Source organism: Canis aureus, chromosome 17 (assembly GCF_053574225.1).
Source record: "Canis aureus isolate CA01 chromosome 17, VMU_Caureus_v.1.0, whole genome shotgun sequence".
Taxonomy (NCBI): domain Eukaryota; kingdom Metazoa; phylum Chordata; class Mammalia; order Carnivora; family Canidae; genus Canis; species Canis aureus.
The window spans coordinates 45,524,532-45,537,815 of record NC_135627.1 but is presented as its reverse complement, the minus strand read 5'-3'; the positions used below and the strand labels follow the sequence as shown (position 1 = coordinate 45,537,815).

Below are 13,284 nucleotides of genomic sequence, written 5' to 3'. Positions count from 1 at the left end.
AACCCTATGATGAGGGTTATTTATCAAACATTTATAGAGTGGTTTATACACATCAGGCACTATTTAAACCAATTTACAAATATTAATTCTTTTTTAATGTATATAGTTCTATGAAGTAGGTATTATTATCCCTTATTATAGATTAGGAAAAAAGGAGAAAAAAGTTCAGCAATTTGTCTGAGGTCTCACATCTCCAAATGGAGGAGGCATCTGAAATCAGACAATGTGTGGAGAGCACCGTCTCTGCTTTCTTAACCACTACACTCTCCTTCTTTGTGAGTATAAATGAAGTCTGGTAGCCAAGAATATACAGTGGTAAGGATTTATAGTCAAACATGAAAAATAAGAGATACACAAGAACTACACTTGCTACTCCTTCAGTGTGTTATCATAATCCAACATATTGTAGAAGCTCAGTTTGTAGACACAGGCATGCGATGCGGTCCAAAGACATGATCAACATCATTTTGATAACCAATTATGAAGTCAAGAAATAATAAATATGGAAGTGGAAAAAGAGGAAGGTGAAGGAGCAGGGGGAAAAAGAGAGGATAAAGAAAGAGGAGAGAAAAGAGGGATAAGAAGAAGGAAAAGAAAAAAGACATTAAGGAAGGAAGAGGGAGAAGGAAAAGAGAAGAAACAAGAAATGGGAGGGGTAGACGCAGGAGGAGGAGAAGGAGAAAGATGGAGGGGGGAGTACAAAGAGCATCATATGTAAATATTTAATACACCCTTAGGGTTCTTCAAATAAAATTAATATGGTCTTTGAAAATGGGAAAGGGAACGTACTGAAGCTGTGCACCTTGGCCTTGCAGGCTGGGACTGCCGCTGGGGATAGCGCTGTCCCCAGCTGTGCCTGCAGGTGGGGAGCGAGGCCAGTAGTGCCCGGGCACTCTCCAGCGAGTCCACTTCGATCAGCCCAACAGTCACCTGCCCCGGCACGGTCACCACCAGGACAATTTTCAAATGTGTGCGGGAGGTTCTGCTTGCAGATCTCTGCCTAGCCTTTATGAGAGAGCTATTTATTTGTTCTGTTGTTCAGCATTTCTATCTTTATCCTTTTGGGGTATTTTTTGTTCGTTTCAAGTTTTTATTTAAATTCTAGTTAGTTAACATATAGCGTAATATCAGTTTCAGGAGAACTTAGCGATTCATCACTTGCATGTAACACCCAGTGCTCATCACAATAAGTCCCCTTATCTTTAGTCTTTTAAAAAAGCATTTTAAGCATTTAATTTTTAAATGCTTCCTGTAAAAAAATAAAATAAATTTTAAAAAATAAATGCTTCCTGTAGTAAGTATCCCAACCTTAAAAAAAAAAGGTTTATCTTTATAATTATGTTTTAAATGTATGCAATGGTCTTTTAGTTCCAATCCTAACATATATGGATAATGTCATTAAGTTTAAAACTTCAGGATGTACTTTATGGTCAAAGACTATGTACCCTTAACCAGTAAAGTACTACTATTTCATACAGCCCTTGTAAATCACTTTACAAATAGATTTGCTAGTAGTACGATGTTTGCTTTTATAAGGGAATATACATGAGTTTGAATTAACTCTATCTGAAAAATAAAAATATGTAAGAAACAGAATCCATCTGAATTGTTTTTTCAGTCTTCATTGAGAAATTTTATTTAGGGTTTGAATTCAGAACAGTGTAAGTAAGATGAAGAAATCAGTTTTTCATAGAAACCTGTTAGCCTATAACTACTATATTGACTGAGAAATAATGGTTACTCAAACATTTCTGTTCAATTGTGAATCTAAATCAGCTGCTTAAGTAATACTTCATTTATTAACAGTAAATTCTAGTCTAAAATAGAATAATGAAAACTTTAAGTAAATCAAATTATTTTGTAATGTCATTAGAAAAATGAGAAGACTTACATGCTTTCCTCTCCTACAATGCATACCGCAGAGAGGAGTTTCACCACATCTGTCATCATACTTGGGTGCTCAGGATCGATGGCTTTGGCTAATAGAGAAAGACTCCTCTCTTCACTCATAATTCTTTCCAAGCCATACTGTAACATTTTGGAAATAAGAGGTTAAATGTCAGCAGTTTATTGGAAAAAATAGCACCACAGAGGAAATATAATTATTTAAAAAGTTTAGAGGATAACACATATTTACACTTAATAAAAGCCAGAAAATATAAGGAATATATAACATCCTATGAAATATTTTACAAATAGAAATTCATAGAAGTAGTCACATCAAGAACTATATAAATATAGTTCAACCAAATATAAATAACTTCTTAAAGGTTGGTAAGGGACATATTACCCCAAGTAAATATCCCACAGAAAGAGAATGAGAACCACAGATGCAATGTAGTTCTCAAGCAAAAGGTAAAATTTGAATAAAATTAATCCAATATATCTAAAATATGATCGCTTCAACATAATATAAGACATTTATTGATGAGCTATTGTACCCTTTTTTCTTCCTAAGTATGCAAAAATCCAGTGTCTACTTTATATTTACAACACACCTCAATTCAGACAAGCCACATTTCAAAAGCGCTCAACAGCCACATGTGGCAACCACATAACAGAGTGCAGACCTAAAGAGTAACAGTAGATTCAAAAAATGGGCACAAGCTGAAAGATGATTTGGGCAGATACCATGTAGAAATTGCCATAAGGAGCATAGATATTCTAATCAGAATGATATTTTCACATCAGAAAGACAAAGCAGTTGTAAACACATTATAGAAATGGGATGATGCTGGATAAGGATAAAGTTTGTTTGCTACTGCCAGGATGTCACATCCAATTAGAAGATAAGGAGTCATGTTAATGACTTCATGTTTTGATTTAAGGATATATACATCTCTTAGGGCCCACTTACAATCTATGGAAGATAAGTATCAAATAACAGAGGATAAATAGAAGCAATAAAATGATACAATTTATCTTCCATGCATCCCAGAGGATCCTTCTAAAGAGTGAGAAATTGCTTGATTAGAATTACTACTGAGCACAAAAAAGGACCTTAATCCCAATAACAGACCTATGAACTATGGCTTAACTCAAAATTAACACTAGATATAAGAATCAAAGCTAAATCTATAACAAGCTTAGACGTAAATGCTATGAGGAGTATGAAATCGTGTTTATAATTTTCCTATCTTGAGATACCATTTATATAAAGAAGCTGTTACACTGTGTTGAAATACCACATTTGCTTTAAACCGCTATCTAAGGAACACAGGTACAAAGGGTACAGGCAAAAGGACCAAGGGCCCCAGGATACACTTTTTAGAGAGACTTCTCCCTCTCATTGGTGATAGGAAAATGTTTACAAATAGACAGCTAAACCAGCCAGGAAACGATCACTCTTGTGATGCCCTGGGCTTTCTCATAACTGGAAACAAAGAGAGAGCAGGCATGGGGCCAAGGACCACAATATCCTTTAATAATCATTCCAGGGAATTGTCAGAAGCTTATAAAGTACCACTTAGATCCAATTCAAAAAGTCAATCAATGATTACCAAGTACCAAAGGGCTGGCTCTGTCCTTAAAAACCTAAGGACTGAGTAAATGCCTTTTCCCTTCATTTCCCACCCACCAGGATGTCCTTAACCAATGCCTGCATCTCTAGAACCAGAATCCTGTAGCTCTTCCAACCACTCAAAGGAACTCATACCAATTTCCTCCAGATGATACTACCTACCTTCTCTGTGAAGCCCTCCAGCTCTAAACTACTACGTGTGGAGAGCAGAATATGAGCATTCTCGATTTCATAGTTTTAGTCTAGTCATAGTTCTAGTCTAACTTCCCAAGCTCCATCATAGGCAGTATTCTGACTTTGCTAACATAAGAACACATAAGTGCTCACTTTCAGACTGGAATGAGGCCAGCTTACCACTACTGAGTTCCTAGAAATGCAGACAGAATTGCTTCCTGCTTGGATAGAATTACTCTTGTTCAGTTATTAATAAAAAAAAGAAAAGAAAGAAAGAAAAGAAAAAAAGTAAAACAAAACAAAAACTGCTGACTCTGAAAAAAATAATCAACTTACCAGTGCTAGCATCTAAATTGCATTAAATGAAGCCTATTTAAGATTAGAGGCAGCGACAAATTTTTGGAAGGTCTAAGGATGTCTTCTACTGAATGTCAAGGACCTACTCTGGTTTATATGAAAACTCATGTGTTCTAAACTGAAGACTAAAGCCAGGTTCCATTTGCATTCTACTTGAGATGTATCATTACCTAATAGAATTTCAAGAAACTGAAAAAGTGTTAGTTAGGAGGAGGGGAATACCCTAAATCCTCATGTAGTATGCTCAACAGGACATGAACACTAATGCTGAATAACTATCTATGCTGAGTTAGTCCCAGGGGCAAAGATACTACAGGTAAGAGGGCTGGCTAAGCACCTTTGCTGTGGGCGCATACCATAAAACAACACACAAAAAGTTAACTGATCAAAATGAAGCCCCTGTTCTGATTACCTTGCTATTGACTTAACTTTTCATCCTTTTGTTTTTCCCCTAATATTCAGAATCTTTTTCCATTTAGAAAATCCCATGTAGTCCAGTTTATTATTAAAAATTCACTTTCACCTATTGCTAGATTTGCTCATTATATTACAGATATAACTGATTACTAGTATCTAATAAGGTACCACTTTTCTCTTAAAACCTTTATTTTTTTCATCATTCAATGAATTCCTATAAAGACTGCACAGTGAGATAAATGAAAAACCATCAACTAATCTTGGTGGGGTGGGGGTCTTTCCTGAAAAATTATTTTACACATTAAGTTTATAATTCAGACATTATAATACTAATTCCTAGTATCAGCAACTTTTTTTTTTTTTTAAGATTTTATTTATTTATTCATGATAGTCACACACAGAGAGAGAGAGAGGCAGAGACATAGGCAGAGGGAGAAGCAGGCTTCATATGCAGGGAGCCCGATGTGGGATTTGATCCCGGGTCTCCAGGATCGCGCCCTGGGCCAAAGGCAGGCGCCAAACCTCTGCGCCACCCAGGGATCCCAACTTTTTACTCTTATTAGTACAGGTGATAGCAATCAACACAAATGACAATATATTCCAGCCCCACAAGTATAAGCAAAAGCATTCTATTGTAAGAGAACACACTACATTAATTAGAACCTAAATACCTAAAGTTTACTCCCTAACTCAAACCAAACACAAATATTAATCCCTATATACCACCTCACTTCACTTTAATTATGGTATTCTTCTCAAATTCAAAGAATGATCCACAAGCCTCTTTGGTTTAAGACTTATGTTCCCGGGTTTTCTCTACTCTCAGTCTCATCACCAGTGAAATTATCAGCATCTATGTTCTCAATCTAGAAGGAGCCTCCCAAAAGCAGTATTATCTCCTCAGTATGGAAAGATCTCTCCCTTTCTTCATTTACTCTTAAGGCATATTCTACAAAAGACTATCTACCTAAAATCTAATTCTCACAGAGCAATCAGGTCAAATCTAGAATATACTTGAATATATAGCAACATAGAGAGGATTTCTACATCAGATCGGCTCCTTGAAAATCATATCTGATTAGAGAAGGCAGAGAGGTGAAAAATAGGTCACTGGTGAGAAACAGAAAACTCAGCTCAAGAAAATGCTGAAAAACAAGATAAAAATAATTAGAAAATACAAGTATTTGTTACATTTAGTAAAAAGAAATACGAATGTTAATATTTTAAGTACCAGTACTTACTTAAGTGTGTTGTCCTCTAAAGGCTTATTTTAAAGATGTAAAAATATTAAAAATTAAAGTTAATATACAGACAGTTTTGCTCTAAAACAGAAATCATCCTAACACCATAGGTAAAATTCCTCCCCTGCTGTCTAATGGCAATTAAAACACCTGTCATTACTGCACCCATCATGAGGTAGATATGTTTAGATGTTGGAGCTAAAGACATGGCATGGGATAGAGCTAATTTCTGAAATTAACAGTATAAATTCTTTAAAAAAATAAAAAAGGAAACACTGTCAGATATATCTAACTTCAGTTAGGTGCTTCAAGTATTTCTTCTAATGTATCCTCTTCAAATATGCAAGCTCTGCACCATATTACCACCACCCTATTACCCTATTACTTTTGGTTTCAATATTACTAAAGTATATTAAGCATCACTGCTCCATTTCTGGGGCCTGTTTCCTAACTACTCACGGTAATTTCATTGCATATTTCAGTTCCTAGGCTATAAAAACTAAGACTTTACAACTTAATTCTTTGGTAGTATAACTGCAGACCATGTTTCATTACCAGGTATGATTTCAAAACTTGTTTGTGTTACACTTTTGAAAATTGAAAAGGAAAGCAAAGAGAGAGAAGGGAACAAAAAAGAGTACAAAGGGACAATTAATTTGCCCATGAGGATTTAAGCATCAGGAGAGGATCCATTCATCCGTAAGTTTCTCCTGTTGAGAGATGATTGATTTGATACAAAACTAGAAATCAATGCAATTCAATATTTTTTCCATTATGTACTCAATAGCTTATCAAAGCAGTACATCTCTCTAGTGCAAATTCTATAATACACAACTCTATTTCGTAAGAATTCTGTAAGAACTGGTGAAGAACAAATATAGTCACCTAAGTACATACCTGTGTATTCATCAAAGCCTTTAGACACTGTATGACTTTATGCTGATTCTTCTTTACAATTTTCTCTTGTCTGCATTGGCATAAAAAACATCCATATTGGAGTTATAATTGGACTTGCAAATGTAGCGTAGTTGAAAATAAAAATGAACAATATACTTACATTTTGCCACTAATCAGTCTTTCCAAAATGTCCAGTAATAATCCAAGCCCCTCGCGTCCAAAGCTTTCTACCCAACTGATAAACAGAAAAAAAAAGGTAGTTATACACGGTCAGTATTCCAGTTTGGAAAATCACAATAATGCTATATAGTCACAAACATTTTATACTTGTTATGTTCTAATCATAAATACAAGAATAACACCATGTGCAAAATCACTCATGGTTTTAATCTTACTAGTTAAAGGGGAGTAGTGATGGGATAAACCAGCTTTTGAGAGCTGACTATGCCCATCGTTTCCATTCTCTGTGTCCAGTGATATTGTGTTAGTAGCTAAAATCTGCCATGTTGGAAGTACTCTACCACAGAATCAGCAAATGCTGCCAATCAGAGATCTCCCCCTACCCAGAGCTGGCTGTTAAACATTTACCAGCACATCACTGGATAAATCTCATTTTAGAATTTTCCTAAGAGCAGAAATTGGGCAAGATTGAAAGAGGGAAGACTCAGATCTACATAAAGATTGCTGAAAAAATTCATCAAATTATCAAAAGAAAAGTCTTAGGAAAATCTCTCAAACCAATGACATGCAGCCTATAAATGCGAGTTTCCCAAGTTGCACAATTTTTTTTTTAAACAAGAGCTTCATCATTATTTTTAAACAAATATATTCATCTTGATTAAACCACCTCTTTTCATAAACCCATTGATATAACCACAGTACTGTAATGTAATTAGGACATTACTGACAACAGCACAACTTGATTATAGAAAAGCTACCTTAATGGAAATTAATACATTTTTTTTCAGTAGTGATTTAGAAAGCCTTGAACAATAAAGAATATATTCTGTCTTCAATAAAGAGGAAGAGGGATCCCTGGGTGGCACAGCGGTTTGGCGCCTGCCTTTGGCCCAGGGCGCGATCCTGGAGACCCGGGATCGAATCCCACGTCGGGCTCCCGGTGCATGGAGCCTGCTTCTCCCTCTGCCTATGTCTCTGCCTCTCTCTCTCTCTCTCTCTCTCTCTGTGACTATCATAAATAAAAAAAATTTTTTTTTAATTAAAAAAAATAAAGAGGAAGAAAGGAAAAGCTAGGATATGTAACTGCTTCTTTGTATATATGTTTATATGTATGATTTTGAGTGTGGACCTTTGAAAGATGGAACCTTATGAGCAAAATTTCATCCAATAATTAAAAGAAGTTCTTAAATATGAAGACCATGTTTAAGTCACTATCAGTCTATAACACCATTTTCTTACTTAAGATACAATAGAACATTTCCCAGGACAAGGATAAAAACCAAATGCAGCAGTGAAAGAAATAAAAATATTGTTTAAAAAATTCACCCTCATTTTGTACACTTGTGAATACCGCTTATTTATCTATAAGTGTTCAGAATCTGATTCTACCCACCACCAAAAAAAAAAAAAAAAAAAAAAATGCCATTTGCTATTTAGATTGGCAGACTCTTGTCAACTATTTTATTCATCTCTTTCCTGTCCAGTAAAAGCAATGGAGTAACTAATTCAAGAATGTATTTAAGCAATAAAACATACTCTGATTCTCTCCTATAAAAGAAAAGCCTAAAAAAGTCACTGTTATAGTGAAGGAGAGAAAAACAACTTAAAGAGAAATCAGTATTTTGAAACCAGGATGCTACTTCAAAAGTAACGAGTTTACTCTCCCCTATCAGCAACACACAGGTTACCTGTAGGCATTTCAAATCTCACTTTCATGTTTCTTAAAAACACCTACAGCATCCACTTAACTGTTTACCTTGTTGACATCCTATTCCATATTTATTCTTATTTCAAATGGAGCAGGGAAGCTTGAAATCAAACATCTGAAGAGTAATTTGATAGGGGAACCTGGGTGGCTCAGTTGGTTAAGCATCCGTCTTGTGATTTCGGCTCAGGTCACAATCTCAGGGTTCTGAGATGGAGCCCTGTGTCAGGCCCTGCACTCAGCCCACAGTCTTTGAGATTCTCTGTCTCCACTCCCCACCCACGCCCATACCTCCCTCTTGCTCTCGCTCTCTCTCTAAATGGATATATAAAATCTTAAAAAATAATAATAATTTGAGATTGTTCGTTGGGGTGACACTGAGACATGTGGATAGATTCTGTTCATCAGGCCATCCTGGGTCATTACCCCCACAACAGGACATCAGTATTTTGTTTGAAGTGAATTTTTACAATCTGTATATATAAAAGTATATCTATGAATATATTCTAAAGCTAATAATTGATTTAGAATTTCTCAGACTGCTATCTCCTCCAATCACTGTGGAAAACAAAGTCACTATTCCCAAAACTGCCTTATACCAAAACAATTTTAAATAATGTTAATAAACAAAAACCGTTGTTTCACTTAATATGCTTATGTTGGAGCCCAGTATAAAATTTAGGAAGCTATCAATCCAAATAAATCAAGTTAAGTCTTCTGGTCTGAGTAATTAATAGAACACATCCATTTTTTTTTTAATTTATCACCCAGAATATAACGTTATAGTCAGAATTAGTGGAACCCACAGAAGTTCTCAAATCAGCTATTTCTGGACCCACCAATAACTCTCCTGCACTAGACTATATGAGTCATTAAAATAAAATTTACATTCACTCATACATATTACATATAAACTAATTCTCTATAAAACAAACTTAATAAGTCGAATATAAAGAGGCATTAATACCAAATTATACTAGTCTTTTAACTCACGGTAGGAATTAATTTCTCAACAAAATCAGAAAGAATGGTAACAACCTAAAACATCAAAAACAAGCAAAGTAAGATAGGGCACAGGGGAGGAAGTAAAGGTGCTTGATGACAAAGAAACACTTAAATGCTTACGCATATAAAGCTGGTAAAAGTACTTATTGAAAGGTTGTTTTAAAACACAAATATACAAAAAAAGACTCCCTATTTTCTTAAAAATTTGCAAGGCCAGCATATAGTTACTAATAAGCTGTCACTCACAAACTCATTCTTTCAAAACCTTGGCCCCTACCCTTACTATTTCCAGCAACATTATTTTTCAAACTAGGGGCAAATATTACTTCTCTAAAAGATGTTCAAGATAAAAAGTGATATTGAGTAGGTAGGTCTGTGGTCCTGACAGGGGTTCATTGAAATCCATAGCTCCTTACAAAAGTAAAAAATTTCTCATCATCAATGTAAGAAGCAACCTGGAGAAAAAATTATCAACTGATCTATAAATGATCAATCTTCAGAAAACAAAATCTGTTCTATTTATTCTGTGCCTGTCAGCATAGTACCATCAGGCATTATGTGGTTTAACTACAAACTACATTCATGGATGAATAAACACTGTGCAAATGTTTCTTCTTCATGAATAGAAATGACATAGAGATTAGTATGTCATTTGTATTGGGGAAAAAATTGCTTTAAAACAGCAAAAAGTAATGTGTTAAGTACTAATTTAACACAAAATCTACCTCTTAAAATTCTGTAACAGGAAATATCAAACTCTTCTCTTTTAATTGCTTCAAGAAAAAACTTCTAAGTATATTGCCATGTAGCACTGCTAGCAGGGGGCTCAACACAGGAGAAAAGAGGTGAAGAGGTAACAGAAGGGGGAGGAAAAAAAAAAGAGAAGGAGAGCAGGTCTCTAGGATTAAACGTTCAAACTATCTTTAAATGTTCAAAGCAGCTTAGGCTTTGAAATTCAGTTATTGCTTCCTCAGACAGGATGAAATCAAAGGTATGCAAAGTGGTTTCCTAGGTATTGTTGGCTTTGCGAAGCAAATACAGTCACCTTGTTGAGCAGAAGAAGCAACACTAAGGAGGGCACTTGATGGGATGAGCACTGAGTGTTATACTATACGTTGGCAAAATGAATTTAAATTAAAAAAAGAATAAAAGAAAAAAAAGAGGCAACAATCGGGTCTTAGATTTACTGCCTGACCAGATGAACACTACCCACATAGGTTTCCCCACAAACTACACTTAGTTATCACTTCTCCTAAATGTGCCCCAGGGAGTGAAAGACCAATGCATCATAGATCGTCAGAGCTGGAATAAAACTACCACATCCTAAGGCCAACCTGGCCAGTTACAGATGCCTGTAGGAAAGGGATCATTTCTAATTTTGTCTTTAAATTCCTCAGCATCTGGACAGAATAAGTACTTCCATAATGGTTTTAAAATAAAATTGTATTTCCTTCCATTTCTATCTATAAGTAGAAGAACACACAGACCGAGGTTAAGGTCACTCAGAAATAGCACCCAGGTCTGCTGATGCCCAGGCTCACACCCTGACTTTATATACTGCACAAAGCAGTGATGCTCTCTCTATAGCATCACTGAAACTTCATGCCAAAAACATCAATTCTGATTTCAGAACTGGTACTTATCCACACTAAACCAAGGATGATGGATCTAGAGTCCCTGTTCTCAACACACTTTAGGACTTGATTGACTGCAGCTTAAAGGGTGAGATTTCATTACTACTACAACAAATGTTCATTAATGAAGTCACTCAGCCTTTAGGAAGGGCTCACTGGGTGCCCCATACAGCAGTAGGTATGACAAATACAAAACTGAATAAAATATGTTCTCTGTCCTTGAAAGGATCACAGACTAGTAGTTGAAACAAATGTTGAGCTAAATTATTTGCATAATGTAATAAGTGTTATAATCCTGGTGCTAAGGGAACAGAAGGATCTACTTCTCCTAAGAACAAAGCCACTGAGGTCTGACCTGAGTCTTGAAGGAAAAGTCAAAGATAGAGCAGTTTCTGAGGCGGAGGAAATATATGCAAATGTATTAAATATGAAAGACATGGCCTGTGCTGACTACCTGGCCTGTGCTGACTACCAGAAGTGGCTGTATCAGATAAAACCAAAAAAGTAAGAAAGAGCTTCTGAAAAAAAAAAAAAAAAAAAAAAAAAAAAAAAAAAAAAAAAAAACCTACACAATGTTATGGGCAATGGGAAACCATTAGGCATATGTGGTAGGCAGAGTCATCCCACCCGTCCTCTGGAAAACACCATTTCCTAACACCAGGAGCTATGATTATCTGATATAGCAAAAGAGGAAATAAAAAAGGAAACTGAGGTTACTAATCAGCGTATTTTAAAATAGATTATCCTAAATTATGCAGGTGAATCCAGTCTAATTACCTGTTCCTTGAACTTGAAAGCATTTCCCAGTGGGATCAAAGAGAAGCTAGAAGAAAGAGAGATATAAAAGTATGAATCGGGCTCAATCTGCCTTCATGTGTTTGAAGACTGAGGAAAGAAGGAAGGAACATGGCAAGGGCGGGAGCGGGCTCTAGAGCTGAAACAACCCTCACATGAGAGCCACCAAGAAAAAAAAGAGATGTCTCACAACTGCAAGGAATTGAATTTTGCCAAGAACCCAATCAAGCAAACATGAAGAACACAGGATCTCTCTCCATTTATTCAGAACTTTGACTTTTTTCATTATGATTTTGTAGTTTTCACCATAAGTTCTGTACATGATTTGTTAGATTTACACCAGTTTTGTTTTTTATAGTTGTTGGGGTTTCTTTTTTTTTGGGGGGGGGGCGTGTTACGGAAAAGCAGTAGTAAATGGTGTTTTCTAAAAGTTTGTTGCTAGTAAAAGAAATCTTTTTTTCAGATGAAAAACAAATTTCCCCTTAAGTATACAGTATTATCAACTATATGCAACTGTGGTATGACAAAGCTCTAAAACTTCTGCATCTTGCAAAAAAAAAAAAAACTGATTTTTATCTTGAATCCTGCACTGTTGCTGAACTTACTGATTTTAGTTCTAGTTTTTGCAGATTCAACTGTAATAAACAATTACATCATCTATAAATAGGGACAGTTAATATTTTCTCCTTTCTGATTTATATGTTCTTGTTCATTTTGCTTGCACCTCATTGCTCCAGCTAGAACTTTACCAGCACCATGTTGAACAAGAGGGGTGACAGCAAACATCCTTACCTTGTCCCCTGCCTGAGGTGGAAATGTTCAGCCGTTAACATTTAATGTTAACTTTAGAATTTTTGAAGATTCATGTTCTTGGTTGAGAAAGTTTTCCTCTATTAGTTTCCTGGAGTAGCTATACCAAAGTACCTCAAAATAGAGGACATAAAAGAGAAGTTCATTCTCATAGTTCTGGAGGCTAGAAGACAAAAGTCAGAAGGGCCAGGCTCCCTCTGGGACCATGGGTAGAACCCTTTCTTGCCTCTTCCCAGCTTCTGGGGATAATGGCTAATCCAGGATTTCCATACCTCTCACCACATGGCACTCTGTCTCTCTCTTCTTAAAGAGACATAAATCAGATTAAGAGCCTACTCTCTTCCTTTATGACCTCATCTTATTACATCTGCAATGACCCACTTTTCAAATAAGGTCACATTCTAAGGTATCAGGATTTAAAAAACCTCAATCCATAACATTTCTATCTTTCCCAGAGTTTTTATCAGGAATAAGTGTTCAGTTTTGTCAAAGCTTTGTCTGCATCTATTGATATAAGATTTTTCTTCTTTGGCCTTGTGATAAAGCCCA

General features: G+C 35.7%; 1 protein-coding gene and 1 long non-coding RNA gene across 19 annotated transcripts in view; one reads left to right on the top strand and one right to left on the bottom strand.

The window, feature by feature from the left end:
• The window catches only part of DIAPH3 (diaphanous related formin 3), a 512,559-nt gene that overhangs the window by 353,679 nt on the left and 145,596 nt on the right, over positions 1 to 13,284 (bottom strand). For 13 of the 18 annotated variants that reach the window (XR_013355827.1, XR_013355826.1, XR_013355823.1 and 10 more), the window contains 3 exons: positions 6,767 to 6,841; positions 6,607 to 6,676; positions 1,892 to 2,028 (listed from right to left, as the gene is read on the bottom strand). Coding sequence is in view for 12 of the 18 variants with exons in the window: in XM_077855466.1 (XP_077711592.1) it covers positions 1,892 to 2,028; positions 6,607 to 6,676; positions 6,767 to 6,841 (282 nt within the window). In the remaining 6 variants the exon portion in view is untranslated. Of the gene's footprint in view, positions 1 to 1,891; positions 2,029 to 6,606; positions 6,677 to 6,766; positions 6,842 to 8,542; positions 8,687 to 11,907; positions 11,954 to 12,717; positions 12,982 to 13,007; positions 13,084 to 13,284 lie in introns of those variants that run through there. The other 5 variants (XM_077855475.1, XM_077855473.1, XM_077855474.1 and 2 more) reach the window with 5 other exon arrangements.
• LOC144287951 (uncharacterized) lies at positions 11,096 to 12,262 on the top strand. The gene is made up of 2 exons (XR_013355828.1): positions 11,096 to 11,218; positions 11,928 to 12,262. It is a non-coding gene; the product is annotated as an uncharacterized LOC144287951 (long non-coding RNA).